At 41.3% G+C, this 26,656-nt stretch overlaps 1 protein-coding gene across 2 annotated transcripts in view; it reads left to right on the top strand.

Annotated features, from left to right (window-relative positions):
* VPS39 (VPS39 subunit of HOPS complex) overlaps positions 1–26,656 on the top strand; it is a 60,914-nt gene that overhangs the window by 9,921 nt on the left and 24,337 nt on the right. The window contains exons 3-11 of one of the 2 annotated variants that reach the window (XM_021009298.2): positions 1,101–1,165; positions 1,477–1,519; positions 4,527–4,621; positions 7,396–7,494; positions 8,107–8,199; positions 11,009–11,192; positions 15,190–15,310; positions 15,415–15,535; positions 20,080–20,209. In XM_021009298.2, the coding sequence (XP_020864957.2) occupies positions 1,101–1,165; positions 1,477–1,519; positions 4,527–4,621; positions 7,396–7,494; positions 8,107–8,199; positions 11,009–11,192; positions 15,190–15,310; positions 15,415–15,535; positions 20,080–20,209 (951 nt within the window). Of the gene's footprint in view, positions 1–1,100; positions 1,166–1,476; positions 1,520–4,526; positions 4,622–7,395; positions 7,495–8,081; positions 8,200–11,008; positions 11,193–15,189; positions 15,311–15,414; positions 15,536–20,079; positions 20,210–26,656 lie in introns of those variants that run through there. The other variant, XM_078151357.1, reaches the window with a different exon arrangement.

The raw sequence follows: 26,656 nt of genomic DNA, 5'->3' as shown, positions 1-26,656 counted from the left end.
GACTGGACTAGATGGGACTGACACCAGGCTATCCTTTGAGGAAGTGAGAAAGGTTGATATCAGGTTGGCCTTCATCTATACCTTCTCACTGCCTCCTACTCCTATTACATTTTATGCTTTGTCAAGATACCAAGACAATTCTTATTGGATAAAGTAAATAAGCCACTTGTGAAAAGCAAAGTATTACATCAAGGAGGACATAACTAAGACTTCCCTCTTCTTTCTGGGGAGTATGTCACCCCATATGTAATTTAGAGTTTCCAACAGACTTTTGGGCTTCATCTGTAGGAGGTGAAACAGGGCCTTTGCTGTTGTAGCCATGGTAACAAACACAAAGAGTGATCACAGGTTGCATAGAGAATAGTATGATAGCCATATGGAAAATGTGAAAACTGTTTAACAGTAAAAATGCACACCATCACTTATATTAGGGCTATTTCCCTTTGTTTCCTGAGAAATTTTTTTTCCCTGACACATTTCTAAGGCTGACTTTTAGTCAGGTTGGGCAGGAGTCATATTTCTGTGGTATATAATATTTTATTTATTTTTGCAACAGCACCAACATTTGTGGCATCACTAGAAAGTTAGCAGTAAGTTTGGGTGCCTGAAACTGCTTTAAGCCTTGGGCTGGAGCTGAGTGTGTGTTCTGTCCTGTGCTCTGGTCCGTAGAGTAGTTCCTGGGCTTTAGTTATCTAGACCCAAAGTCTTCTTTGGGGTTGGTCCTGGAGCTTGTGTGCTCTTTTATTTGATAACTTTGTGAAAGCCCCTTCCTTTCAGAATTTCTTGCCTAGGCCCTTGTTAGATAGGAAGAGTGAGTTCTGCAGGCCCACAAGTTCCTTTCAGCCGAATTAAATTCTTCTTGGGGAATCTCGCTCTGCTGTTGAGGGAAGGGGCATGAGAACCTGTCCTGTCAAGTTGAAGTTCAAACATTTCACCCTTTTCAGCAAAGACAACAAGAAGTTTTCAGTCTATGAATGCTTGTCTTTTTGACATTTCATACAAAGAAGTTTATAGAGTTTTTGGTTTGTGTTTTGTGGGCAGGGGGAGCTGGCTAATATATACCTTCATTAGAACTGTATGCAATTATTTCTTTTTCATAGGTTGCAACAGATTTGAAGTAACTCTAGAAAAATCCAACAAGAACTTCTCCAAAAAGATTCAGCAGGTGGGCAACCAAGACAGCAATCATGGCTAGAGCTTGTAAGGAGGTGGGGGTCCATGTCTGTGTAAGTGTTCCCTTTTGTGGTAATCTCTGCCAGCTGCTTCAGTCCCTTCCGTTTCTCCCCATGACGGGGAAACCCTCTGGGCACACAGCTCACAAGAAGTTGTGGTCACATGTAAAAAATCTACAGATTATCCCCATGACTTTAAGAAGCACTGTGCATCCTTTGTCAGTATTGTAGCCAAATGAACAAGGGTGGGCAAATTTTCAACATATTTTGTTTGAGTTAAATGATTTGCTTATTTTTCTTTCAGATCCACGTGGTTTCCCAGTTTAAGATTCTGGTCAGTTTGTTAGGTAAGTGAAGAAAGGATTCTTTTGTGTTTTGGGGTTTCCATTATGTCATGTGTCATGTCTCAACCTGGTTAACTCTTACTTAGTTGGAGGTAGTTACTATCTTTGGATGCCATAGAGGGCCAGCTCTAAAGGATCTGTCATCCTGCTCAGGTCCTGGCCTCTAGTTGTTGGGGTCAGTAGAGGGCCTGTTCTGATAATGATGATCATCTATCACCCTTTCTCTGGCTTTACTCTTCACAGCCTGGAATGTTTGGGCAATCAGTCAGCTATGGAATGTGGGATCCCTTTGACCCCCTTGTCCTCTCACCCAGTCACCCATTGTGCTTAGCTAGACTCCAACCCTAGAATGCTCACATGATGCTGAATGCTGCTAGAGGAAGTCATGCAGCCATGCTGATTAGATTTACTACAGATTTATTTCATCTCACCTGGGCTCTCACTATTACATGGAAATCCTTTTGGTTTTCCTTAATTGACTCTACTGCAGTGTAGTTCTTAATTGTGTCTTCACAGTGACTATTCCAAACCTTCTCCTCTCTCCTCAAACCATCTATACAACCTCCTCTACCCTGTCTCTGAGCAAAGAACTCTTTTCCCTCCTACTTTGCCGAAAAAAATAGGACATCCATCTTGAGCTCCCTCTTCTACCCTACCTCACACCTCAACACTCTTTTAGTTTATTTTTGGCTAGGCAATGGGGTTAAGTGACTTGCCCAGGGTCACACAGCTACTTAGTGTCAAATGTCTGAGGCTTGGATTTGAACTCAGGTTCTCTTGACTCCAGGGCTGGTGCTCTCTCTACTGCTCCACCTAGCTGCCACTCTCAACACTTTTTAAAAATTATCCCTCACTTTCTTTTCCTTTACTTTGATCTCTGGCTGCATCTCCTCCTATCTCCTTGAACATGGCCTCCCTCTCTTCAGTCTCCTCTTATCCATTGGTTATTTTCCTACCAACTAGATCTCCAGTTCTCCCCTAGCCTTAAATGACCTTTACTTGCCCTGCTGTCTCCTCAGGTTGCTGTTCTGTAGATTTTCTCCTCTTACAGCCAGACTCATAGAAAGGTTTATCTGTGCTTGTTGCCTTCATTTCTACATCAGTTTCTTGCCACTTTACTTTCTTACCATCTTAGCTAAGTTTACCTTTTGAAGTATAGATTTCATAAAATCAAAGAATTTGAGAGTTGGAAGGGACTTCAGGGGCCTCCTCGTCAAATCCATATGTGAAAAGTGTCATCATCATAACATCCCCAACAAGAGGTTTCTGCCCGAAGACTTGCAAAGGGTCGGAGGGCTCCCCCCACTCCCATCTCTTGGGAGACCATTCCACTTTTGGCTTGCTCTGATTGTTAGGAAGATTTTCCCGACATCGAGCCTAAATTTTCCTCTTTTCAACTTTTCCCCTTTTGCTCCTGCTTCTGCCTTCTGGGGCCAGATGGAACAAGTTTAGTTCCTTTTCTATATGATAGGCCTTGAAATAGCTGAAGACCAATATCAGGTTTACCCCAAGTCTTCTCTTCTCCAAGGTAAACGTGCTTACTTCCCTCGGCTGCTCATCCTATGAAATGGATTCAAGGCCCTTCGCCGTCTCTGGACACTCCCCAGCTACCCCAAGCTGGACACGGTGTTCCAGATGAGGTCTGACAAAGTCAGAAGACGGTGAAACGGTCACTTCCCCATTCCCCGAAACTGCTCTTCTTAGTGCAGCCCAAGGTCTCATTAATTTTCTTGGCTGCTACATCCCATTGCTGACTTATAATCGAGTTTGTAGTCCACTAAATCCCCATGTCTTTTTTAGAATAGCTGTTGTCTATCCGTGTCTCCCCAGTCATATAGTTACGAAGTGGATTTCTTAAACCCAAATGCAACACTTTATATTTATCCCTATTGAATTTAGAGCTAGTCCAGTGCACTAGCTTTTCATGGTCTTTTCGGATACTGACATTATCTGCTGTGTCACCTTTTGTATCTCTTAGTTCCCGACTTTGGAAAAGATCAAAAGAATACTTCAAAGTCACTCAGCTACACCTGAGGGAGTGGATTTAAGGCCCTTCACCTCCTGGCCTCTGTTCCTTTTTCGGTCTTATTTCATACTACACCTTTCCATTCCCTCTCCATTTCAGGTAATTGGACTCCTAGCTGTGCCCCGCTTCTGTCCTGCGGTCTCTCACCTCCATGCCATCATGTAGGCTTGGAACACACTTCCTGTTCCTCTCTATCTATTAAAATCCTTCTCTTCTAGGCTCAGGTCAGTTGGCACTTCCTCCTTGAAGCCTTCCCTGATTACTCATCCCCACATGGCCGCCGAAGTTCTCTTTCCTTGAGCACAGTCTGGATCTTTGCTTTGTACCTGTCACTTCCTGCTTTGTGTTATACTGACTTGTGCCTGTGTCCTCTCTCCCATCTCAACACCCCAGGAGGCTAGAAAGTTCTGTCTGGTCAGGGACCTTGCATTTTTCACCATTGTACTCCTCCTGCCACCTAACATAGTGCTTTGAATGTAGGAGATATGTAATAAAAGTTGAGTAATTTGAGGAAAGGCTAAGTTCAGAAGTCTGAGGCAGTGACTTCCTGAATTTTTTTTTGTTGGTACATAAAAGTGAATCAGTCATCTTTGTCTGAAGCTGAAATTAATTTTTAATTTTGTTGCTTTTAGGCAAGGGGTTCTTAATCTGGGGTCTTTGAAATTTTTTTAAAAAAAATAATTGCATTTTAGTATAATTGGTGTCCATTGTGATTCTATGTATTTTATTTTATGCATTTAAAAACATTCTTAGATGGGACCTATAGGATTCACCAGATTGCCAAAGGGGCCCTGGACACAAAAAAGGTTAAGAACCCCTACTCTAAAGACAGTATGTTTATTTTTTAGTTTTGTTGATATATTCATCTGTGACCAGTATTTGTAAAGATTTGCTCTTAGGTGTGATCTAAGGCTTCCTGTATCATTTCCCTTGTTTTCCTCCATTAAATGATGGAAAAGTAATTGTATGTCTCTTTTAAAACAGAAAATAACATATATGTTCATGACTTATTGACATTTCAACAAATCACTACTGTTTCAAAGGCAAAGGGGGCATCTCTGTTTACCTGTGACCTCCAGGTAAGTACAGGCAAGATAATTTATTGTTCTTTAGCTGTTTCTTACTTAATGGAGTAGGTTAGTGGCATGGGTTTTCCAAATAGCAGAAATGAAAAATAATATTTGTTTTGGTTTGAATATAGGCCAACCTCCAAATAAGCTATGCTACTAAAATGACCTTTTTTTTAAAAAGCAAAGAAAATACAGAAAGACATCCTGAAAAATAATTGCACAAAATTACTATATCAGAATTTTACTGTAAAACTTTATCTTCCAGTCACATAAACATTAAGTATTCATTTTTATCATAACTGTTCTCTATCTTCATCACTTTTGTTGTCCTCTATGTTGAGAATACAATTATAAACTGAACTTTGGTTTTATGCAAAGCAGATTTGAGGAAAAATATGGTCTATATTTGGACCACTGCTTAAGTATTTATGTGAGAGGCACTTTGACAGAGTAAATAGAGAGCATTTTTTAGAACATGGAAGACCTGAGTTCAAATCCTGCCTCTGATACATACTTGTGTCATCTCAGGCAAGTCATTAACCTCTCCAGTGCTCTAGGCCATTAAAACTATAAGTTGCAGTGAGGGATAAGTCTACATTAATAGAGGTAGTTTCCTCACCTGGGACTTCCCTGTACTGGTAAAATTACAGGCTAGTACAGGGGTGAGGAACCTGTGGCCTCGAGACCCGCCTTTGGCCTTCTAGGTCCTAGGGTGTGGCCTTTTGACTGAGTCCAAGTTTTACAGAACAAATCCTTTTATTAAGGGGATCTGTTCTGTGAAATTTGGATTCAGTCAGAGGGCTGCACTTGAGGACCTTGAGTCCGCAGGTTCCCCACCCCTGGTAGTACATAGTAGATCTTTTTCCCCTACTTAAATATTTCAATGAATTTTTCATCATTGTTGGGGTATCCTTTTCATTGGCACAGATAATAACTTATCCAAGGTTTTTCGTTCTTTGTGGTGGGTGACCAGTAGGTCAACCTCCTGATGATAAGCCTCATTGTACTTTGCTAAGCTAGTCCTTAGAAAGCAGATTTAGTCTGTCATCAGAGCTTTTCCAACATGGCTGAAGTAGATTTTGCTCCACTGACATGGCCTTCAAGAACCCAGGCCTAAAGTAGTCTGAATGATGGTGTGCCAGCCTAGGATTAAAGTTTTGCCATAGAGAATCCCTATTGATTATATTGTTACCATGTTAATGGAGCATTAAATCAACTTCCATAGTCACCATTGAGCCATGAGGTACACAAAATAGTCCTCAGGAAGCCTGTGATTTCATTTAGAAAAGACAGGTATGTTCACGATGTTCTTTCTCCCTTTTTGCCGGTTTCTCTGCCTCATCTCCTTTCAGAGCTGCCTCCAAAGCCACTTGCCTCTATAGGGAGCCTTTTGTAATGTTTTCTGCTTAGGTCTTATCCCGTCTCTCACTCTTATCCTTTTGATGTTTATGTACCGGTTGGTCCTGTACTTTATTTCCGCTAATGTGTTGCTTGCTGTTGTTCCTGATTCATTTCACGTTGGTACATTTCGGTCTTGTCAACTAAATGATTAACTCCTTATGAGAAGAGACCACATTTTTGATTTCTTTGTGCTCCTTCTTAGTACTAAGTTCATTGCTTGCACAGGATAGATGTTTTTTTGAGGGACTAGTAAAATGTTGAGTGCACATGGGGGGGTGTGTGTAATAACAATAACAAACAACATATCAGCAAAAATAAATAATATTTCACCAACTGGGAATATAATATGGAGAAGAAAAAAATTATGGAATGGATCAGACCTGAGTAGAATAAGTCAAGAAAGGCTCCCTGTGGGAGGTGAATTTAGGGTCAGGTTTGAAAAGAGATGAGAGAGAGAGATCAGCACAAAGGAAGAAGGAATATGGTGAACAAGTGTTTTTTCTAAATGACATCTTTCTCTCTGTGTGTATACATATACATATGTATATCTGTGTTTATTATGTGTATGTATACATAATATAGATGGATGGATAGCATATGATTTTAGTGTCACAAGTTGGAAGGGTCACAACACATAGTTTTTTAAGACTTATCTAGGTGATAGGTTAGTAATCTTAAGTGCTTCGTCCTGGAAAGTTTTTGGTCTCTTTCCTTCTGGTGTGTTCCAGGATGGTGACAGGAAGGAGGGGGATTGAGTGCTTGTCAGCTTCCATCTCTTATGAGCTCATCTGGTGGGAAATGGAAGAGCTTGACTTTGTGCTGACATTTGGAAACCGGAATTGGATGATGGGGGAGGGGACAACAAGGAGAGAAGAGGGCAAGGGAACATGGTGACAGCAGCTAGCTACTGTGAAAATTAGCCTGTGAGTTGTTTGGGTCACATTTGCTATAGATTGCTGACCTCCAATCTGGGTTGTGTTAAGAGTCGTATGTTTAGGTACGTGAGAGAGGCATCAGAAAGAAAAGGAAATATAATTTACCCAGGCAGAGGCTTGTATTGTTGATAGAACATTTATTAGCTCCTGTTTGTGTTGGTGCCTTCAGTGACAACCTGGAGAAAAGACAACCAAGAAGGTCTTTCCCCACTCACTGTGTGTGGATACATTTTGGGAATGAGCAGCATTCTGCTGGGCTCCTCTGATAACATGAATTTTATAAGAGAATCACTGAGACTGTCTTAAAGTAACTCTTTGTTAACATAAATGGAGTGTTAATTTTTAGCTGCATCTTAGCTGTGAGCTAATTGGGAGTTCTGTGGTGTAACAGTATGATTTTCTCTGTTTGTCCTGCTATGCTGTCAATGCTTTTGATTCTCTTACCAGCACACTGAAACAGGTGAAGAGGTGCTGCGGATGTGTGTGGCCGTGAAGAAGAAACTCCAGCTGTATTTCTGGAAGGACAGAGAGTTTTATGAATTGCAGGTAAGTTCAGTTGTCAGTCAGGACATGAGCCCCTGCTAAAGTTGGTATTCACTCTGAAGGTTCTTCCAACTGGCTGGTAGCAAAAATCCAAGATTTCAGTGTTCTAATTGTCCCTGACAGAGGCAGCATAACCTAGTGGATAGAAAGCTAGCTTTGGAATCAGGAAGACCGGGCAATATAGGCACTGTATGGCCCTGGACTAGTTACTTAATCTCTCTGTGGCCCAGGTGATGAGCTGCATTGATAATTAAGTTCCTCAGTATAGAGAGCTCTTTACACTGATGAAATCCCAGATGCTGTTTAAAAAAAAAGAAAAGGCTTCCTAAATGATAATTCTGTTACTCATTTCTCCAGGGTTCTCACTTTTAAAAGAGAGATGTGATACAAATTCAGTCAATGCCAAATTCAGTCATTTGGATTCTTTGTTAAGCCAGTGGGTATTTATCTCGTGCCAGACATCTCTTGTTCAGTATATGGTAGGAAGTTACCTTTAAGGGGGAATTTTTAGTACTGTGCTGTGCCCTATTTTTTCAGAATGGGGATAGGGATAGTAGATAATGATTTTTGATTCTTAACATCTTTCCCAGATGAATTGACTCCCTCTTTCTTCAGGGGGACTTTAGTGTACCAGATGTGCCCAAGTCCATGGCATGGTGTAAAAATTCCATTTGTGTGGGTTTCAAGAGAGACTACTATCTAATAAGGGTAAGTCCTCAACTTGACACAGCAGAACACAATTGGAGCAGTGTGTTGTTTTTGCAAAGATCCTACTGTGTACACAGACAGAGTGGGAGAGGCATCCACATAGTAAATGCAACTCTCCAACACAGTTAAATTCAACAAATACTTATTAATCACCAGCTCTGTACAAAGCACTTTGACAGGTGCTAGGGCAAAAAGTTTAGAAGAGACACCGTCCCTTCCTTCGTTGGATTTAGACTTACTTTCAGTTGTAGCGGGATATGATGCAAACACAAATACTTTGTTAATATTTTTTCTTGTAGCTAAGTGCATTAGAGAAGTGTAAAAGTGCATTGTGAAGTCCAGGACGAATGTCATTAGCAAAGAGCATCAGGGAAGATTCTGTGAAATGAGGTTGCTTTTATTTGTGCTGGACTTTAAAGGCTAGGTGAGAATTCATCAGGCAAAGAGGTGAAGGGAGGCCATTGTAAGCATTATGAACAATGTGAACAAAGATAGAGAGACAGGAGATGTATGTAGTAGGACTCGGAATGTATTAGGGTGGTTCAGAGGGTAGTCCACTTCGGCTAGACTAGAGAGCAGAGGTTCTTAACCTAGGTTCTATGAACTTGCTTTTTAAAATATTTTGCTAATTATATTTCAATGTAGTTGGCTACCTTTGTACCTATGCATTTTGGTTTATGTACTTCAGAACATTATTCTGAGAAGGAACTGTAGACTTCACCAGACTCACAAAGAAATCTGTGACTCACAAAAAAATTAAAACCCCCTACTCTAGAGCAGGGGTGGGCAACCTGCGGCCTAAGGCCACATTCTAGGTCCTCAGATGCAGCCCTTTGAGTCCAAATTTTATAGAACAAATCCTTTTATAAGGGGATTTGTTCCATGAAGTTTGAATTCAGTCCAAGGGCCACACTTGAAGACCTAGAGGGCCCCCGTGAGGCCACCATTCCCTTCCCCTGCTCTAGAGTATATGGGAAGGGAGTAATAGGAGATAAGGCAGGGGTTGGAGTGGAAAGGAGGATTGTGAGCCAGGTTCTGAGTTCCTTGAGAAAAGACAGAGAATAATCTGCAGGCCACAGTATCTGGAAAAGGTAATATATCCTCTGTAAAATGAGGGAATTGAATAATAATTGTGACGTGCTTAGCACAGTGCCTGGCATATAGTAAGTGCTGTATAAATGCTAGCCATTATTATTATTGTTATTGTTAGATGACTTCTTAGGTCCCTTCCTTCTCTAAATCTGTGATAGTATGAAGGACTGGACCTAAGTGGAGGAGGAGTTGTTCAGTGGTGGTGGTAAGGAAGGGCCTGGACATGATTTTGAAGAAGAAGCATGCCTCCTCCTCCTGGCCTGGTGGCAAGGTTTGGGAGATGGAGAGGGGATTTTGAGAAAAGAAGATACATCCGGTCATAGAGAGAGCAGTCAGGGATGCAGCTCCTCTGGAAAGTTTCCATGATTGCAAGGAGAGAAGGAAAGAGCCCAAAAGGAAGAGGCTTAGTGGAAAGACAGTCTGTTAAAAATAGAGGGATTTCCAGAGGGCACAAAGGAAAGGGAGCATAGTGGAATAGAGATGTCCATCTAGGGAAGGGAGCTTCTGCCTAGGCAGCCTACAGCCTTGAATCACAGGGATCCTGAGGAACTTTGGGCAGTAGATTGTTGTGTCCTTTCATGTATTGATGGTAATGTTGTTTTGATTATCATTTCCTGAATAAAGGGCAGAAGGAGGTCTCTGCAGGAGGGGAGTGGAGTATATGCATGGATGGTCACTGGTGGAATGGCACAATTCCTGTACTCACTGGGCCCTGATAAGGGCCTGAATCACGTGAGGCTCTAGTCTGGGACCTCACTGGTTATAAAGGGTGGAGCTGTGGTTGATTAACATCTACAGCTCTGCCCTAGGGCCTGCTCACAAATAATTCTTGGCTTACCCAAACATTCCTTCATGTCCAACAATGCAGATAATTGAGAGTTTACTATATTTTTTCCCCCATTATTTATTTTTTCTTTTTTAATTTAGTATTTTATTTTTCCCCAGTTATACGTAAAAACAATTTTTAGCATCCATTTTTGAAACTCTGATTTCCAAATTTTCTCCCTTCCTCCATCCCCACCCTACCTCATTGAGAAGGCAATCAATTCTATATAGGTTATACTTGTGTGTTGACTCTGTTTATAAAAAGACTACTGGTCTTATGACATTCAAAATCGCAGCTTAAATTTCTCCCTCTCAACTCCTCCACTCAAACGTAGATCTTGAGACTTGCTCTTCACAGATTTGACTGTATGCATTATATGGACTTATCACTTACTTAGCTTATGTGCAGATTTGTTTGATGTATATGGTGTGTTGTTGGCCCTCATTAGACTATGAGCTGGAAAACAGAGACTGGTTTCTTGTTTGTTTTTTGCCTTTCTTTGTATTCACAGTGCTTAGCACAGTGCCTGGCACACTAGTAGGCAATTAAGAAATGCTTGTGGGCTTGAATTGTTTTGGGACTCCCATCTTCCTGCTATTGTAGAGCCAATTCCTGGGCTCATAGCCCAGAGGCTGAATGGTTTGAAGCCCTCCTCATAAGAGGACATGTATATTTTAAAAGTATGAGGGTTGATAATACTTTTTCTCTCTCAAAAAAGTTACTATTGTCCTGTTAGAGAAGAGGAAGAATGATCCTTCTGTGTAGTATTTAGGGTCTAAAGCAGTATTGAGAATTTTCTAATTCTTAGGTTGTCTGTTTTTGAGCAAGAGTATTCTAGCTAACAGGGTCACATGTGGGGTACTGAACTTCCTTCTTGCTTTATTTTTGTAGGTGGATGGAAAAGGGTCCACCAAAGAGCTCTTTCCAACAGGGAAGCAACTGGAGCCCTTGGTGGCACCTTTGGCAGATGGAAAAGTAGCCGTTGGTCAGGACGATCTCACTGTGGTCCTGAATGAGGAGGGCAACTGTACGCAGAAATGTGCCCTGAATTGGACAGATATACCAATTTCCATGGGTGAGAGCCAGCAGTAGCTGTTCCCTTCCTCCTCCTCCCCTCCCCCCTTCCCCCCACATTGTCATGTTGACTCTAATGAATGTAATCTGAATCGTTAGCTTCAGTTGTGTATGGTGTGGTTTTTAATCACCCACCACATTTCCCTTATTACAAGCAGTTGAGTGTTTTAGAGTCATTAGAAACTGAGTATTCCAGTGTTTGTTAGAAGCTGTGTTTTTCCAAAGTAGAAGAGCTTGGGAAGTGGAAAGTCCAAATGACCATGTTAGATAGGTATGTGTAGTTGTCACTGTCTTCACGCACCCCATGTTGTTTCCCATTTTGTTGCCTTTGCTCATGCTCTTTCTCCTTGCTACAGTACCCTTCCTTGGCCAGTGAGTAAGAGCAAACTACATCTGGATGGCCCCAGACCATGGTTCCTATTCATCCACCCTAGACGTCTTTGTCTAGCCATTCAAATATGCCTCCCCAACTTTGTATATACATCCATCCATAAAGTATATTTAAATTTTGCTGATGCCCATTGGCTTTTATACTACAAGCATTTCCCACTTTCTGCCCTCCCTCCCTGTTGAACCCTTCCCTTTAACAAAGAAACGTTGAAGCATAAATGAGCGAAACAGCTGCATCTGATAGTTTATAGTATTCTGCTGGTGTAGTTGCTCACATCTTATTAAAGGGGTGGGGCAGGTTATGTTTCAAGTTTAGATTCTGTAATTAATCTTGGTTTGGCTGCTTTTTCATTTTTATGGTATATTATTACAGTCACAATGTATTTTGCCTTTGTTTACATGATTGCAGTCATTGTGTATTTTGTTCTTCTGATCTTACTTATTTTACTTTATCAAATTATACAAGCTGGGTAACATTTTTAGGAAGTGATTTATTGATATTTCCAGTTCTTTGTCCTTCATCTCCTTGTTAATGGGCTTTATTGTGATTTTAGCCAGATGTTTAGAAATTAAATAAGCTACTTGTTCATGAAATAGTAAGTGCCACTAAGGTAATGAGCTTGGGTCTTCTAGACTGTTAAAAAACACTCAAAGGACTTCATAGAGGTCTGTTAATTGAAAATTTTCTTTTCTTTTCTTTTCCTGCTTCTGATCTAGTCTGTCAGATCTGATGATATCATCAGAAGCATCAGAAGTATCACATCGTTGTATGTGATTCATTTTCAGTAAGAAGCAGTAGACTTTATAGAACTTATGACTGTTTATAAGGAATTGAGAAGTTTGCCCATTTCCTTTGAGAAGCTCATAGTTTACCTGGGGAGAGACAAAGCTTTGTTACATGCAGCAACCAGAAAAATGCCACAAAGCTACTGTGTAGAGTCAAGGACTGGATTAGGTAGTCCAAAATTCAGTCGAGGGAAAGATAGTTGTGAATAGATAGTCAAAAGAGGTTTTGTGGAGATGAGACTTGAGGGGGACTCCAAAAATGGACAGCCCTTTTCTGCAGGCTTATGTTCTAATAGGAAAGACTACAGATGTAGGGGATTGGTGGCCAGACAAAGGGAGTTTGTGCCCCAAGAAGACAAAAGATGAGCTGATCCTGAAGGCCATCTATCGTCACCCTTTTCAGAAGAAGATATAGTATTAATTTGATTACTATTTCTAGAGCAAGTGATGTAAAGAGGAAGTGGGTTATGTGTACAGTAATAAGCCAAGTGGCAGGATTTCCCAGAATGTTTGGGGTGGGATAAAGGTGAGGCATGGTCTGGAGCCATCTAGATATCTTGCCTTCAGGTAAGACCACTCTAATCCACTGGCTGGGGAAAGATATTCTAGGCAGGAGAAAGAACGTGAGCAAAGGCAAGAAAACGGGAAATGACAGTGGGTGCATGAAGACAGTGAGCTCCTTATATTGGCCTAGCCAGAGCAGAAGGTTTATATTGGGGTTGTTGTTATTATTGTTAAGTCATTTTCACTCGTGTCTGACTCTTTGTGACCCCATTTGGGGTTTTCTTGGCAAAGATACTAGAATGGTTTGCCGTTTCCTTTTCCATCTCATTTTATGGATGAGGATACTGAGGCAAACAGGATTAAGTGACTTGCCTAGAGTCACATAGCTAGTAAGTGTTTGAGGCTGGATTTGAACTCAGGTCTTCTGGACTCCAGGCCCATTGCTCTTTCTACTGTGCCAAAATCAGACAGGTCAAATAGATGTATTTAATGGAGAGCCTTGAAGGATAGAGATAGGCATGGTTTTTTTTTAAATTTTTAAAAATTTATTTTAATTTTATTTTTTAAAATTAATTGATTTTTAGTTTTCAACATTCATATCCATAAGTTTTTGGGTTTTAAATTTTCTCCCCCTCTTTCTCCACCTCCCTCCCCAAGACAGTGTGCAATTTGATATGGGCTCTATATATACATTCCTATTAAACATATTTTCACATTAGTCATATTGTAAAGAAGAATTAGAACCAATAGGAGGAACCACAAGAATGAAGAAACAAAACAAAACAGCAGGAAAAAAAAGAGCAAATAGTATGCTTTGATCTGCATTCAAACTCCACAGTTCTTTCTCGGGATGTGGATAGCATTTTCCATCATGAGACTTTTCGAGATGTCTTAGATCCCTGCATTGCTGAGAAGAGCTAAGTCTTTCAAAGTTAGTCATTCCACAACATGACTGTTACTGTGTACAACCTTCTGATTCTGCTCACTTCACTCAGCATCAGAGCATACAAGTCTTTCCAGGTTTTTCTGAAATCAGCCTGCTCATCATTTCTTATAGCACAGTAGTTATTCCATTACATTCATATGCCACAACTTGTTCAGCTATTCCCCAGTTGATGGGCATCCCCTCAATTTCCAATTCTTGGCCACCACAGAAAGAGGTGCTATAAATATTTTTGTACCCGTAGGCCCTTTTCCTATTTTTATGATCTCTTTGGGATACAGCCCTAGAAGTGATATTGCTAGGTCAAATGGTATGTGCATTTTTATAGCCCTCTGGGCCTAGTTCCAAATTGCTCTCTAAAATGGTTGGATCAGTTCACAACTCCACCAACAATGCATTAATGTTCCAATTTTCCCACATCTTCTCCAACATTTATCCTTTTCCTGTAGCCAACCTGATAGGTATGATGTAGTACCTCAGAGTTGTTTTGATTTGCATTTCTCTAATCAATAGTGAATTAGACCATTTTTTCATATGACTATAGATAGCTTTAGTTTCTTCCTCTGAAAACTGAGGCAGGCATGTTTTTAAGCAGCTTGGGGAGAGAATTGTCTTGTAGGAAGGCTCTGAAATTCTCTAGTATAGTTTGAACAGTTCCAGAGAGCAAATAACAACAAAGCCCACTTTACCAATAAAGATACCTTCAGGTAAGAAAAACGTATAGTCAAGCCATGCTGCAGAGGCTGAAGCGGGATAGGGACAAGAGCATTGAATTTGGAGTTGCAAAGCTTGGTAATAAGAAAGGCAAGAAAGAGATGACCTAGTGCCAAACCTTTAGAAGAAAAATCCTCCTTAAAAACAGAGTGTCAGTTAAGGTCTGTGCTGTTTATTTTGTTCTGGGTGAGGCTTTTATGTTGAACAGCACTATGGAGGCAGTGCTCTGTGTTTTGCTCCCCTTGGCCTCTGTAAGTAACCCCAGGTTAAAGGAAGTAATCCGTGCTCTCCTCCTAACCCCACCCCCATAGGTTGTGAGAGGGTGCCTGCAGCTTATGCTGATCTCACCACATTCTCCTTGCTTATCTCTTGAGCAGCCAGTAGGAAAGTGGAGTGAGTGATACTTCTGAGGGGCTGGGGTTCTGTTAGTTCTTTGAGTGGAAATAGCTAGAGTTGGGTGAGGTCACTACCTGTAAATCCATCTAGCTTTGTCCTTCCTCTGAGCTGGACAGCAATCAAAGAGAAGCAGTCAGCCAGACTCCCACTTGAGTGAAGTGTTTATCCCAGATGATGGCCATGCTCGGAAACCTCCATCCCAACCCCCGTCCCTTTCTTCAGACCAGAGCTGTTTCTCATGTGAGGTCGTGTCTCCCCTTCATAGAGCACCAGCCTCCATACATCATCGCCGTGTTGCCTCGGTATGTGGAGATCCGGACATTTGAGCCCCGGCTGCTGGTGCAGAGCATTGAGTTACAGAGACCCCGCTTCATTACCTCAGGAGGGTGAGGACTTGCCACTTACTTTATCCTCCAGAGCTTTCACAGCACCTAAAGGCCACATCATTCATCCTTTGCTTCTCTGTTCACGGCTTTTGCTCACCCTCCAGTTCGGACATCGTCTACGTGGCCAGCAATCATTTTGTCTGGCGGCTCATCCCTGTCTCTATAGCAACCCAGATCCAGCAGCTTCTTCAGGACAAGCAGTTTGAACTGGCCCTGCAGCTGGCGGTAAATTTCATTTTTCTTCCTGAATTCCTCAATTTCCTTGAGAGCAGGTAACTAGGAAGCCAAAGCATGTTTTCTTCTTTGGCACACACATTCGTAAACACACACATCCAGAGATGGAAGGGCCCTTCAAAGTCATCAGATCCATCCCCCTCCTTTTTCAGATGAAGAAACTGAGGCCCGGAGAAATGAAGGGACTTTCCCAAGGCCACACAGGTCATAGGTGGTAGGGCTGAAATGCAAACCTAAGTCTTGTAATTCCAGATACATTACACTGCAATTTTTGCTGCCATAAGCATAGGCTTGTAGTTAGAAGACTTTGATTCCAGCCCTCACTTGGATGTCAACTGCATGTGGGATTAAAAGCCCCTGAGTTTTGGGGTCTTCAGTTTTTTCATATGTGAAATGAGGATAATAGTACTTCATTAAATAGTTGTGAGAATAAAATAAGAAAGTGCTTTGAAAAATGGAAATATATACCAATATAAGGTGATTCATTTCAATTCAACAAACTTCTTGTTGGATGACTACCATATGCAAGATGCCATCTGGGAATGAAGAGATAGCTGTGACACAGATCAGGCTTTAAGTAGCTTGTAGTTTCATGGGGTAAAAGATATCCTTACAGATAACAGTAATAGAAGGAGGAATGTAATAGATGGAAATAAGAGGTCTAGACAGTGTGCTATGATAGATGTGGATAGAGAGATCACTTTCAGCTTGAGAGTGGGAATGAAGAAGAATCATCTGGAAGATGTCACATTTCATTTGAGTCTTTAAGATGTGGTGGGGCTTCAACAGAGATGGAGGAGAAGTTCATCATAGGTATTAGGGCATTACTGACATAAGCAAAGACGCGGAAACAGGAAAAGTTGAAGAGATGAGGGTCCCAGGATAGTGACGTGTGGAACTGGAACTTAAAGTTGGTGAAAGGTCTTGAGATAAGAGGGAAAATTGGAATGGTGTCTCAGAGCTGGATTATTGGGTGCCAGGATCAGGAACTCATGAAGGTAGTAATATCATCACCATTAATAGTAGTAATAGAAGTAATGTAGTTCTAGCACAGCTTACCTAAAAACATCTCGAGGTGTTAAGTCACCTTGCCCTGTGGCTTTAGCATATCTGCAGAGTGTTTGCCTATGAGGAATCCTGAAACGTTAGATCTGGAAGGAGCCTTAGAGATCATTTAGTCCAATCCCCTTATTTTTAGGTGAGGAAACTGAGGTCTCGAGAGTGTGACTTGTCCACAGTCACATAGCTACTTTCAAGAAGAGCTAGGACTAAGATCAGGCCTCCTGCCTTATAGACTGTTACTCTGTTTATTAAACTAGTCATTGTTAAAGTGTGATCCAAAGACTGCTGACGGGCTTTGAGATCCTTTCAGTGGATTTGTGAGGTCAAAACTATGTTTATAATTGTAGTAAGATACTATTTGTCTATTAAAATATTCCTCCCCTTTCCAACTACATTTCTGCATTTTCTTTATACATTTCAGCCAAATTGAATGTAGAAGCACATATGAGAATCCACCTGTTTTTTATGAAGCCAGATATAAAAAAAGTTTATTAAATTATGGAAAGCATTGCCAGTCTCACTATTTTTTTTGTTGTTTTGGAAAATAGTTATTTTTCATGAAAACGTGATTTACATTAACATATTATGGGTTTATTGTTTTTAAAATAAATTAATAAATATTTTGAAATTATCAGTTTCAGTGTCTCATAAAAATACTGATAGATGTAACCCATATAAACAAAAGTTATTTAGGGTTCTCAGTAATTTATTTAAGAGTATAAAAACCAAAAGCAACTCTTTTAGCATATAACTACCAGAAATTCCTGATGTCTGATGAAAAATTCCTCTTTATATAGTTTGTCTCTTCTGGTTTTAGTGGTGATAAGAACAATTGATTTTTAAGTACTGTAAAATAGCCCGTGACATAATTGAAGACTCTTAACCCCCATCTGTTATCTGTTATGTGCTTAACATTATATAATATATTTTAGATAAGGAGCTTTATTCTAGTTGGAAAGACAAAACTCAAATATTAAATATTTGAGATCAATTTAGTACTAAACTCTGTTATTGATTTAAAATGCAGTTGAGAGTCTAGAAAAGGAAGACCCGAGTGTAAGCTTGAATAGTAGGAGAAGACTTCATGAGCTATATATGGCTTTTGGGCTACCCCTTGAAGGATGGTTGGGGGAAAGAGGGAGCATTTCAGGTAGAGCCAACAGCATGTGCAAAGGCATAGATGCTGGGCATTGCCAAAGAGAGCAGCCAGACTTGAAACAGAAGGTATATATTCAGGGCAGTGGGATATAAGGTTGGATGGACAGGTGGGATGAGATTACGGAATTCTTTGAAAGCTAGACCAGATGCTCATTGTGAGTTGATGAGGGCCTATTCGAGGATAGTAGCAGAACGAATAGAGATCTTGGAATGAAGAAATTGTAGGATTTGTCAACAGATTAGATTTAAGGGGTAAGAGAAAGGGAAGAGTCAAAGATGACTCTGAGCCAAGTTTCTAGGTTGGGTCTGACCAAAATAGTATAGTTGGGAAAGGGAGCCAGTTTTGAGTAGAAGATAAATTCCGTTTTTTATGTGTTGACGCACTCCTTTACAAAAGGCAAATGCAGTCAACATATATTATGTCCCTTCTGTGTGCTGAGCATAACATTAGGTGTTGGGGGAAAGCTGGAGTTGAGATAAGGTATGTATAGTCTGGGGGGGGCAGATAATATACCAACACATATAGCTATAATACGTGATACTGGCTTTAGATATTTTTAAAAAATGTTATGTGAGGTCTTAAGGTTGTCATCAACTGAGGGGATCAGAGAATTGAAGGAAATAGAGTTTGATTTGGGCTTTAAGGAGAGATGGGAGTTCATTCAGGAAATAGGAGGAGGGAGGGCATTTCAGACATAGGAATCAACCTGGGCAAAAGCAGAGGTTTATGAACATTAGAAGTCTTCAGGAGAGTTTTAGCTGTAAGATAGAGTGCATGGAGGAGAGACCAAATCAGTGGTGGTGTTAGAGATAAAAATGGTGAAGTGAGAAGAAAGAACAAGATATTATAGGCTGGGTAAAGATGAGTTTGGACGTTTGAAGGACCTGTAGGGGCTTCCATCTGGAGATATTCTCTAGGTAGCTGGAGGTATAGGTCTGGAGCTCAGAAAGAAGGCTGGGCCCTGAAATAGAAATATGGGAATCAGCTGTGTAGAAGTGGAAATGGAAGTCCTGAGACTGAGTGAGATTGTTGGAAGGGAGGGTAGAGAAAGGACCCTACCAAGCACACCCTCTTCTGAGACACCCACAGTAAGTGACTAGGAAGAGGATGAAGAGCCATTTAAGGAAATGGAAGGGTGCTTAGAAAGGTGGGAGGGGAACCAGGAGTGTTCGTTCTCTCTCTCTCTCTCTCTCTCTCTCTCTCTCTCTCTGTCTTTCTCTCTCTGAGGGATTTCCATGTTCCATTGGAAGTAGAGTACTGGAGTGTGGTCTGGGCTGAAGGTGTGGATTTGAGAACCATTGGCATAGAGGTAGTAACTGAAGACCTGTCAGTGGATGAACTGACCAATACAGGGAGTATGAAAGAAAAAAGCAGAAAACAGATCCTTAGGGAAGAATGTGCAGTTAGGAGTGGAAAGAGAAACCAGCCAGGAGGCAGGATAGTCAAAAAGGCTAGTTAAGTCTCATGTATATTGAGAGGCCGGTAGGTGCTGTGAATAGAGTCTTGGAGACAGGAAGGCCTGTTCTAATCCTGTCTCAGATACCTGCTAGCTATGTGACTTTCATCAATTCACTCTCTGGGCCTCAGTTTCCTTGTCTGTACAGTGAGGGAGTTGGACCTGATGACCTTCCAAGATCCCTTCCAGTTTTAAAATTGATCCTGTAGAAAGAATTCAGAGGATAGGAATGAAGAAAAGGGCCATTGGATTTGGCAAGAAAAGAGTCAAACAAAGCTTCATTTAAATGATAGTGATAGAATTCAGATTGAAATGGGAAGTGGAGACTGTGATTCTTAAAAACATTTCAATAGTTGACCAGTGAAAGGAAGGAAAGATACTGATGAAAGCATGTAGAAGAGTCAAAGGAGCTATGTTTTGGGGGATGACTAAGAGAGCATGTTTCAAGGTGTAAGGAAGGAGCCTGTGGGGGGAAAGGAAGCCTGGAGGAGGAGGAAGAGAAGGAGGGCAGGGATAGGATCTAGGGTAGAGGGTGAGATGTTAGTCTTAGGAGGACAGAAACCACTTACTAGCAGAGAAGAGGAGAAGAGAGCTATATTTCATCTGTTGAGGTGAAAACAGAAAGGAATTCATGGTGGAGCCCAAGTCAGTGGGTTTCTCAGTTCCATTTTCTTGATGTCCCAGGCGCAGTGGCCTGCCTGGACAAAGGGAAACTTAAATGTTTGGCTCCTTACAAGTTTATTTTTCACTGCTATTATATTACCCAGGAAATTTCCTTGTCTGGTTGTGGTTTTTGATTGTTTATTTTTTGAATAAGACCAAGATCATTGAGCCCTATTTTTGCTTTCTTCCTATTAGGAAATGAAAGATGATTCCGACAGTGAAAAGCGACAGCAGGTCCACCACATTAAGAACCTGTTTGCTTTTAACCTCTTTTGTCAGAAGCGTTTCGATGAGTCCATGCAAGTCTTTGCAAAACTTGGCACAGGTGAGGAGCGGACGTGGGCTAGGATTCGAGCGATGGGAGAGCAGGATTTGGGACCCTGTGGTAAGGATAAGGACTCTTGCCAGGAACTGATCCTGCTACCTAGCAAGATTCTGTAGGTGGCAGTATTTATTGACAGTTTAATCTCATATTATCTGGCCAGATATTGGCGATCCCAGCAGCTCCCATAAATGCAACTGTCATCTTGATGCAAATGATTCTCAGATTAATTTGTCCAGCCCTAACCTCTCTCCTGTCTTCCAGTCTTACGTTCCTCTGCCTGTTGGACGTTTTGTACTGAATGTCTCATAGACATCTTAAAATCAGTTTCCAAAACATCCCCTCTTCCTGACTTCCCTGTTACTGTGGAGAGTGCCATCATCCTCTCTGTCACCCAATCCTGCAACCTAGGTGTCATCTTTGACTCCTCATTCTTTTTTTCACTCTCTCCCCCATCCAGTTATTTGCCAAGTCCTGTTGTCTCTGCCTTCATAACCCCACTTTTATAAACTCCCTTCTTTCCTCTGACACACCCTAGTCCAGACCCTCATCACCTCTTGCCTGGACTCTTCCAATATGCTGCTGGTTGGCCTCCCTGCCTTAAGTCTCTCCCCATTCCAGTCCATCCACTCAGTTGCCAAATTGATCCTAAAGCATAGATCTGACCATGTCACCCCCCCCGCCCCATTTAGTCAGTTCTAGTGGCTCCCTGTTTCTTCCAAAACCAAATGTAAAGTGCTTTGTCTGGCTTTTAAAGTTTTCCCATAGCCTCCCTTCCTACCTTTCCAGTCTCCTTATCCCTCACACTCCTCAATCTGCCCCCCCCCTTAATTTTCAATTCGATGACACTGGCCTCTTCACCTTTCCTTGCACAGGAATCTCTTGATTCCAGGCATTTTCGCTTACTATCTCCTATATCTGGAACTCCCTTTCTTCTTATCTTCATCTCCTGACTTCCTTGGCTTCCTTTAAGTCACAGCTAAATCCTACCTTCCACAAGAAGTCTTTTCCAGTCTTCCTTAGTGCTACTGCCTTCCCTTGTATATTATCTCTAATTTAGCCTATATGTATCTTGTTTGTACATGTATCTCCCCATTGGACTATAAATTTGTTGAGAGCAAGGGACTGTCTTTTGCCTTTCATTGAACCCCCAGTGTTTTGCACATTGCCTGGTATGCAGTAGGCACTTGCTGAATGCTTAATTGACTGACTGGCCTGGTTATCTATGGTCTGTGTCCCATTTCAGAGTGTGGTACGGGCCCACATAACACCTGTGAAGGCAATTACTCAATGGGGTCCTAGTATTCTTCCCCCGGCAACAGAAAGAGAGCTGAATTTGGAGTCAGAATTCCTGGGGGTGAATCTTGGCCGGCCCTACGATTTGCTGGTTGTGTTCACTAGAATGAGCCAATTAAGCCTTTTTCCCCCTCAGGCCCCTCATGTGTAAAATGAAGGGCATTAGGCCAGATGACCTCCCAAGTCCCTTCCAGCTCTAAAACGAGGATCTTATGGGCCAGTGATTTATAGCATCTTATTACACAGAACTATAAGATTGGAGTGTTTGTATGCTCAGTTCTGATCAGTTTGTATAGATTAAGTCTACATGCAGTAGTATGTGCTCCGTTTGCTGTTATCCCTCCTTGCCTTCTGTCTGCAGTAGCAGGTGAGGGGAGACATCCAGGAATAGTAGAGCCAACATTGGCCTTCGGCTTGGGAGAGACCTGGCTTTGAGGCCTGGTTCTGACACTTAGTAGCAATGTGACTTCGAAAGTCCCTTCACTTCTCTCTGTCTCAGTTTCCTCATCTATAAAATGGGGGTGATAATACCAGCACATCGTTGTTATGACAGAAGTGCTTCATAAACCTTAATGGGCTATGTAAAAGTGAGTGATTGTTATTATTATCATTCCCACTCCAACCACTGATAAGGTATGAAAAAGGAAAGAAAGGGAATCGTACTTATTCTTTCAATCTCACCTTGACTGACTTTCTCCCTTTTCTTCCTCACCTTCGTTTTTGTTCCACATCCCCTCAGCTGGAGATTTCTGGGCTGGATTGCCTGGGATAAAGGGCGGTAACTTTCACTGAGCAGTCTCCACTGGGACGTTTGTTTGCTGTTCCAATGAACTTTAAATTCTTTAGGAAAGAAAAAGAATAAGCATTTATAAAGCACCTACTGTGTGCCAGGCACTGTGCTAGGTGGTTTACAAATATTATCTCATTTGGTCCTCAAGACAACCCTGCAGGTAGGTGGTTATTATCCTTATTTTTCAGCTGAGGAAATTGATGAAGCGAATAGAGACAAAGTGACTTGCCCAGGGTTACACAGCTAGTCATTGTTGGAGGTCAGATTTGAACTCAGGCCTTCCTGACTTCAGGCCCAGTGCTTTATCGGCTGCACCACCTAGCTGGAAAGATATTGGACTAATGAGTTGGTATGGCATTAGCTACCTGGCCATTGACTATCCCACCTTTTTTCCTCTGGACCAAAGGTGCTTAAGTCCTCAGCTCTAAAACTTGAAAAGAATGGGTATCCTAAGTGTGAACACTTAAATAATTCAAAGATCTGTAATTTCATCAGCAGGGGTACTCCCTTGACTGACAGATTGCAACCTCTCTATAATTTAGTAGATAGTGTTAAAGAATTGTAGCCAAAACATTAATCACCTTGCAGCCAATCTACGATGGAAAATCTTTGGATTTAGGTAGACTGGTTCTTGGCCAACAGAAATGCTATCAGTTACCGGTGTGTATTCAAAGACTTCCAGGCTTGGTAGGGCCTGCCAGAACTCACACTTCACTGGAATAACCTGTGAGATCCTAAAGGAGAAGTGTAAAATGACAGTGATTTTGCAAATTATCTTTCTGATAGAGGTGGTGGCTGCACACTCAGTAATTGCATACATAGAATGTAGGAGAAAGAAATGTTAGGATCCTAGGTCTAGGTTGGAATGAACTCTACCACTGATTGCTGAAAAACTTGGAGGAGTTGCTATGCTTTGGCAAGTGAGGGTGAGAATGGGATCATCTGGATCCAGGAGCCAAGTGTGTATGTGATTTTCTGTTCCTTTGTCCTCCTTCTTTAGAGTGAAAATATTAGGGAAAAGAGGAAATTCTGCGAAGAGTATAAGGCCTTGTTCTCACTGTATCAGACCTTTTTTAATTGAACATTTTCATTTGGAATATTTATTTTTGTATTTCCTTCACTTGTGAATCTATTCCTCCCTCCTCCCCTACTTAGTGAGCCCTTCTTCATAAAAATAAAAAGAGGGGAGGGGAAGGCAGTTCACCAAAACTCCCCATCCAGTCACCCATGTCCAGCAGTACGTGCAGTGTACAACATTCAGAGTTCCCTGCCTCTGCAGAGGAGGGAAGGAGGTACAGCTTTGTATCTCTTCTTTGGAGACAGAGTCTGTCAGACCACTTTTACAGGTGAACGGGGATCAAGTGGTGTTAGACTCTGTTTGTAACTGATGTGCTGCGGCACTGAGGACTTGAGAAAGCCGAGGAGGATACCGAGCTCTTAACTCCTGTACCACGAATACGCCTGTCTTATAGCGAAGCTGTATAGTTAAAAATTGGTGTCCATTGTTGAGAAGTGATGAGAAACTTCCCAAGGAATCGGCTCTGGTTGATGTGGAGCTGGGTAGTAGTGGGGCACTAGATTTAGTCATTGAATTCCTCTTGGTGATTGAGTGAAGATGCTATGGGATAACTTGGTATGGAAGAAAAATCCTAAGCTTTGTAAAGCCTATTAATAATAGCTTTAGAATCTTTTTTTTCTAAGGCAGTTGGGATTAAGTGACTTGCCCAGGGTCACACAGCTAGTAAGTGTCAAGTGTTTGGTCTGAGACCGAATTTGAACTCAGGTCTTCCTGACTTCAGGGCTGGTACTCCATCCACTGCACCACCTAGCTGCCCCAGCTTTAGAATCTTGAAAAATGGGTATGGAATGGTGAATTAAATCTAATACCACATTGATATTCCTTGTAAGGAATAGAGGAATAATCTTGTCATTGTTAAATCAAGTGCTGGTGGCATACCAGGGGGACATATAGAAGATATAATCCTTTTAAAAAGGCCCAGAGAACTTATAAACCTCAAGGTAAATTAGACAGATATTAGAGTGTGTGTGTGTGTGTGTGTGTGTGTATATATGTGTTGTGTGTGTGTGTGTGTGTGTGTGCTGTGAATACCGTTGGTTGCTTTATCCTTTAGTCTGGTTGTCATTGATTGGCCAACAATAGATCCCAGAATGAATGTGAATAGCATTTGTTTCTGTTTTGCCAGAAACCCTGAGGATCTTCCCCTCTCAGATCTCTTTTTTTTGAGTCCATTCTTTGCCTTTCTTTCTTTCTTTCTTTCTTTCTTTTTTCTTTTCTTTCTTTCTTTCTTTTCTTTCTTTCTTTCTTTCTTTCTTTCTTTCTTTCTTTCTTTCTCTTCTTTTCCTTCCTTCCTTCCTTCCTTCCTTCTTCCTTCCTTCTTCCTTCCTTCCTTCCTTCCTTCCTTCCTTCCTTCTTCCTTTCTCTCTCTTCTCTCTCTCTCTCTCTCTCTCTCTCTCTTCTCTCTCTCTCTTTCTTCTCTCTCTCTTTCTCTCTCTCTCTTTCTCTCTCTCTCTCTTTCTCTCTCTCTCTTTCTCTTTTCTCTCTCTTTCTCTCTTTCTTTCTTTCTTTCTTTCTTTCTTTCTTTCTTTCTTTCTTTCTTTCTTTCTTTCTTTCTTTCTATAGTTTTCAGCATTCTCTTTTATAAGATTTTGAGTTCTAATCCCCCTCCTCCATCCCTACACGATGGCATGCAATCTGATATAGGCTATACATGTATGATCATATTAAACATATTTACACATTAGTCTTGTTGTGAAAGAAGAACCAGAACAAAAGGGGAAAACCATGAGAAAGAAAAAATAAAAAACAAGAAAAGAAAGAGAAAATAGTATGCTTCAATCTGTATTCAGATTCCATAGTCCTTTCTCTGGATGTGGATAGCATTTTCCATCATGAGTCTTTTGCCTCATTTCTTATTTTTTTTCTTCTTTTTCTTTTTTAAAATAATTACTTTATTTTTAGTTTTCAGCATTCACTTCCATAAGGTTTTGAGTTTTAAATTTTCTCCACCTCCCTCTCCTCCCCCTCTGCTCACCCAAGACAGCATGCAGTGTAATATAGGCTCTACTTACACATTCATGTTAAGCATATTTTCCCATTAGTCATGATATAAAGAACAATTAGAACTAATGGGAGGAACCACGAGAATGAAGCAGTAAAACAAAACAACAAAGGAAAAGGAGAGCAAATAGTGTGCTTCCATCTTCATTCAGACTCCAAAGCTCTTTCTCTGGATGTGGCTAGCATTTCTATCTTGAGTCCTTTGGAGTTGTCTTAGATCCTTGCATTGCTGAGAAGAGCCAAGTCTATCAAAGTCAGTCATCACACAGTGTTTGCCTCATTTCTTTTTAAGGCTTAATCACTGAATGGGCATTGCCTCAGCCAAACTGAAAACTGTTAAAAACCTTATTTGAAAAGGCCAAGGTCCCCCCACTGCATCCTGAGCTATCTCCAGTCATCCTGATCTATATCTTGCAACTGGATCCAGATGGGGATATTGCACAGCCCTCCCTCACTTAAAATCCATTTCTCTTGCTTGTCATGGCATCACCTCCCTGATGTCATGGTCCTTTTGGAGAAAGAAGAACAAACGACAGCCTGTGATCTCCAGCAGATGTGGCCTTTCCTTAAATGGCAGTATGGTATAGTGGAAAGAGCATTGGACTGGAAGATTCAGAAGGATCTGGGTTTAAGTCCTTAACTCTAACACTTAGTAGTTGCATGACCCTGAGCAGTTCATTTAATCCCAGCTTCAGTTAATTCATTTGTAAAATGGGGATAATAGTTGCTCTGCTAACGTCACAGATTGTTGTGAGAAGAGCACGTTGTGAAGCATGAAGGTGCTTTATAAATCGAGGTGGTTATTTGTAGGACTGTTGCCTTTATAAAAACCATCAGTAGCCCAACTTAAGTGGAACATTTTTTGTAGTGGATCTCTGGATATTTGACATCATTGAAGGTTTTGAGGATAATTAATTTCTTGCTTTTCAAAGAGAGTGCTAGGTGTGGAGTCTGGCTTTGCCTCACGGTTACATAATGTCTTGGCATTATTTTATAGCTCTTGCCCAAGCAAGACTGACGTAGAGCCCATAAAAGAAGGACTGAAAGATGTCTGTGCTGCATTTGGGTTAGTAGAGCAGGGGAAGATCCCTTCCTATTTCTTGCTTGAGTTCCGTAGAGGGATCCCTAATTTAAATGTAGGTCATTGGATATGAGGGCCCTGGTGCTAGGTAGCACAGTGCAGAGTGCTGGAGTTGGAATCAGAAAGACCTATGCTCAAAAATTGTCCATCAGTTAACTAGCTGTGTGACCCTGGCCAAGTCACTTAACATCTTTGAGCCTCAGT

This window comes from Phascolarctos cinereus, unplaced genomic scaffold (assembly GCF_003287225.1).
Source record: "Phascolarctos cinereus isolate Bilbo 61053 unplaced genomic scaffold, phaCin_HiC Scaffold_3;HRSCAF=262, whole genome shotgun sequence".
Taxonomy (NCBI): Eukaryota; Metazoa; Chordata; class Mammalia; order Diprotodontia; family Phascolarctidae; genus Phascolarctos; species Phascolarctos cinereus.
This window is presented reverse-complemented; position numbering and strand designations above follow the sequence as displayed.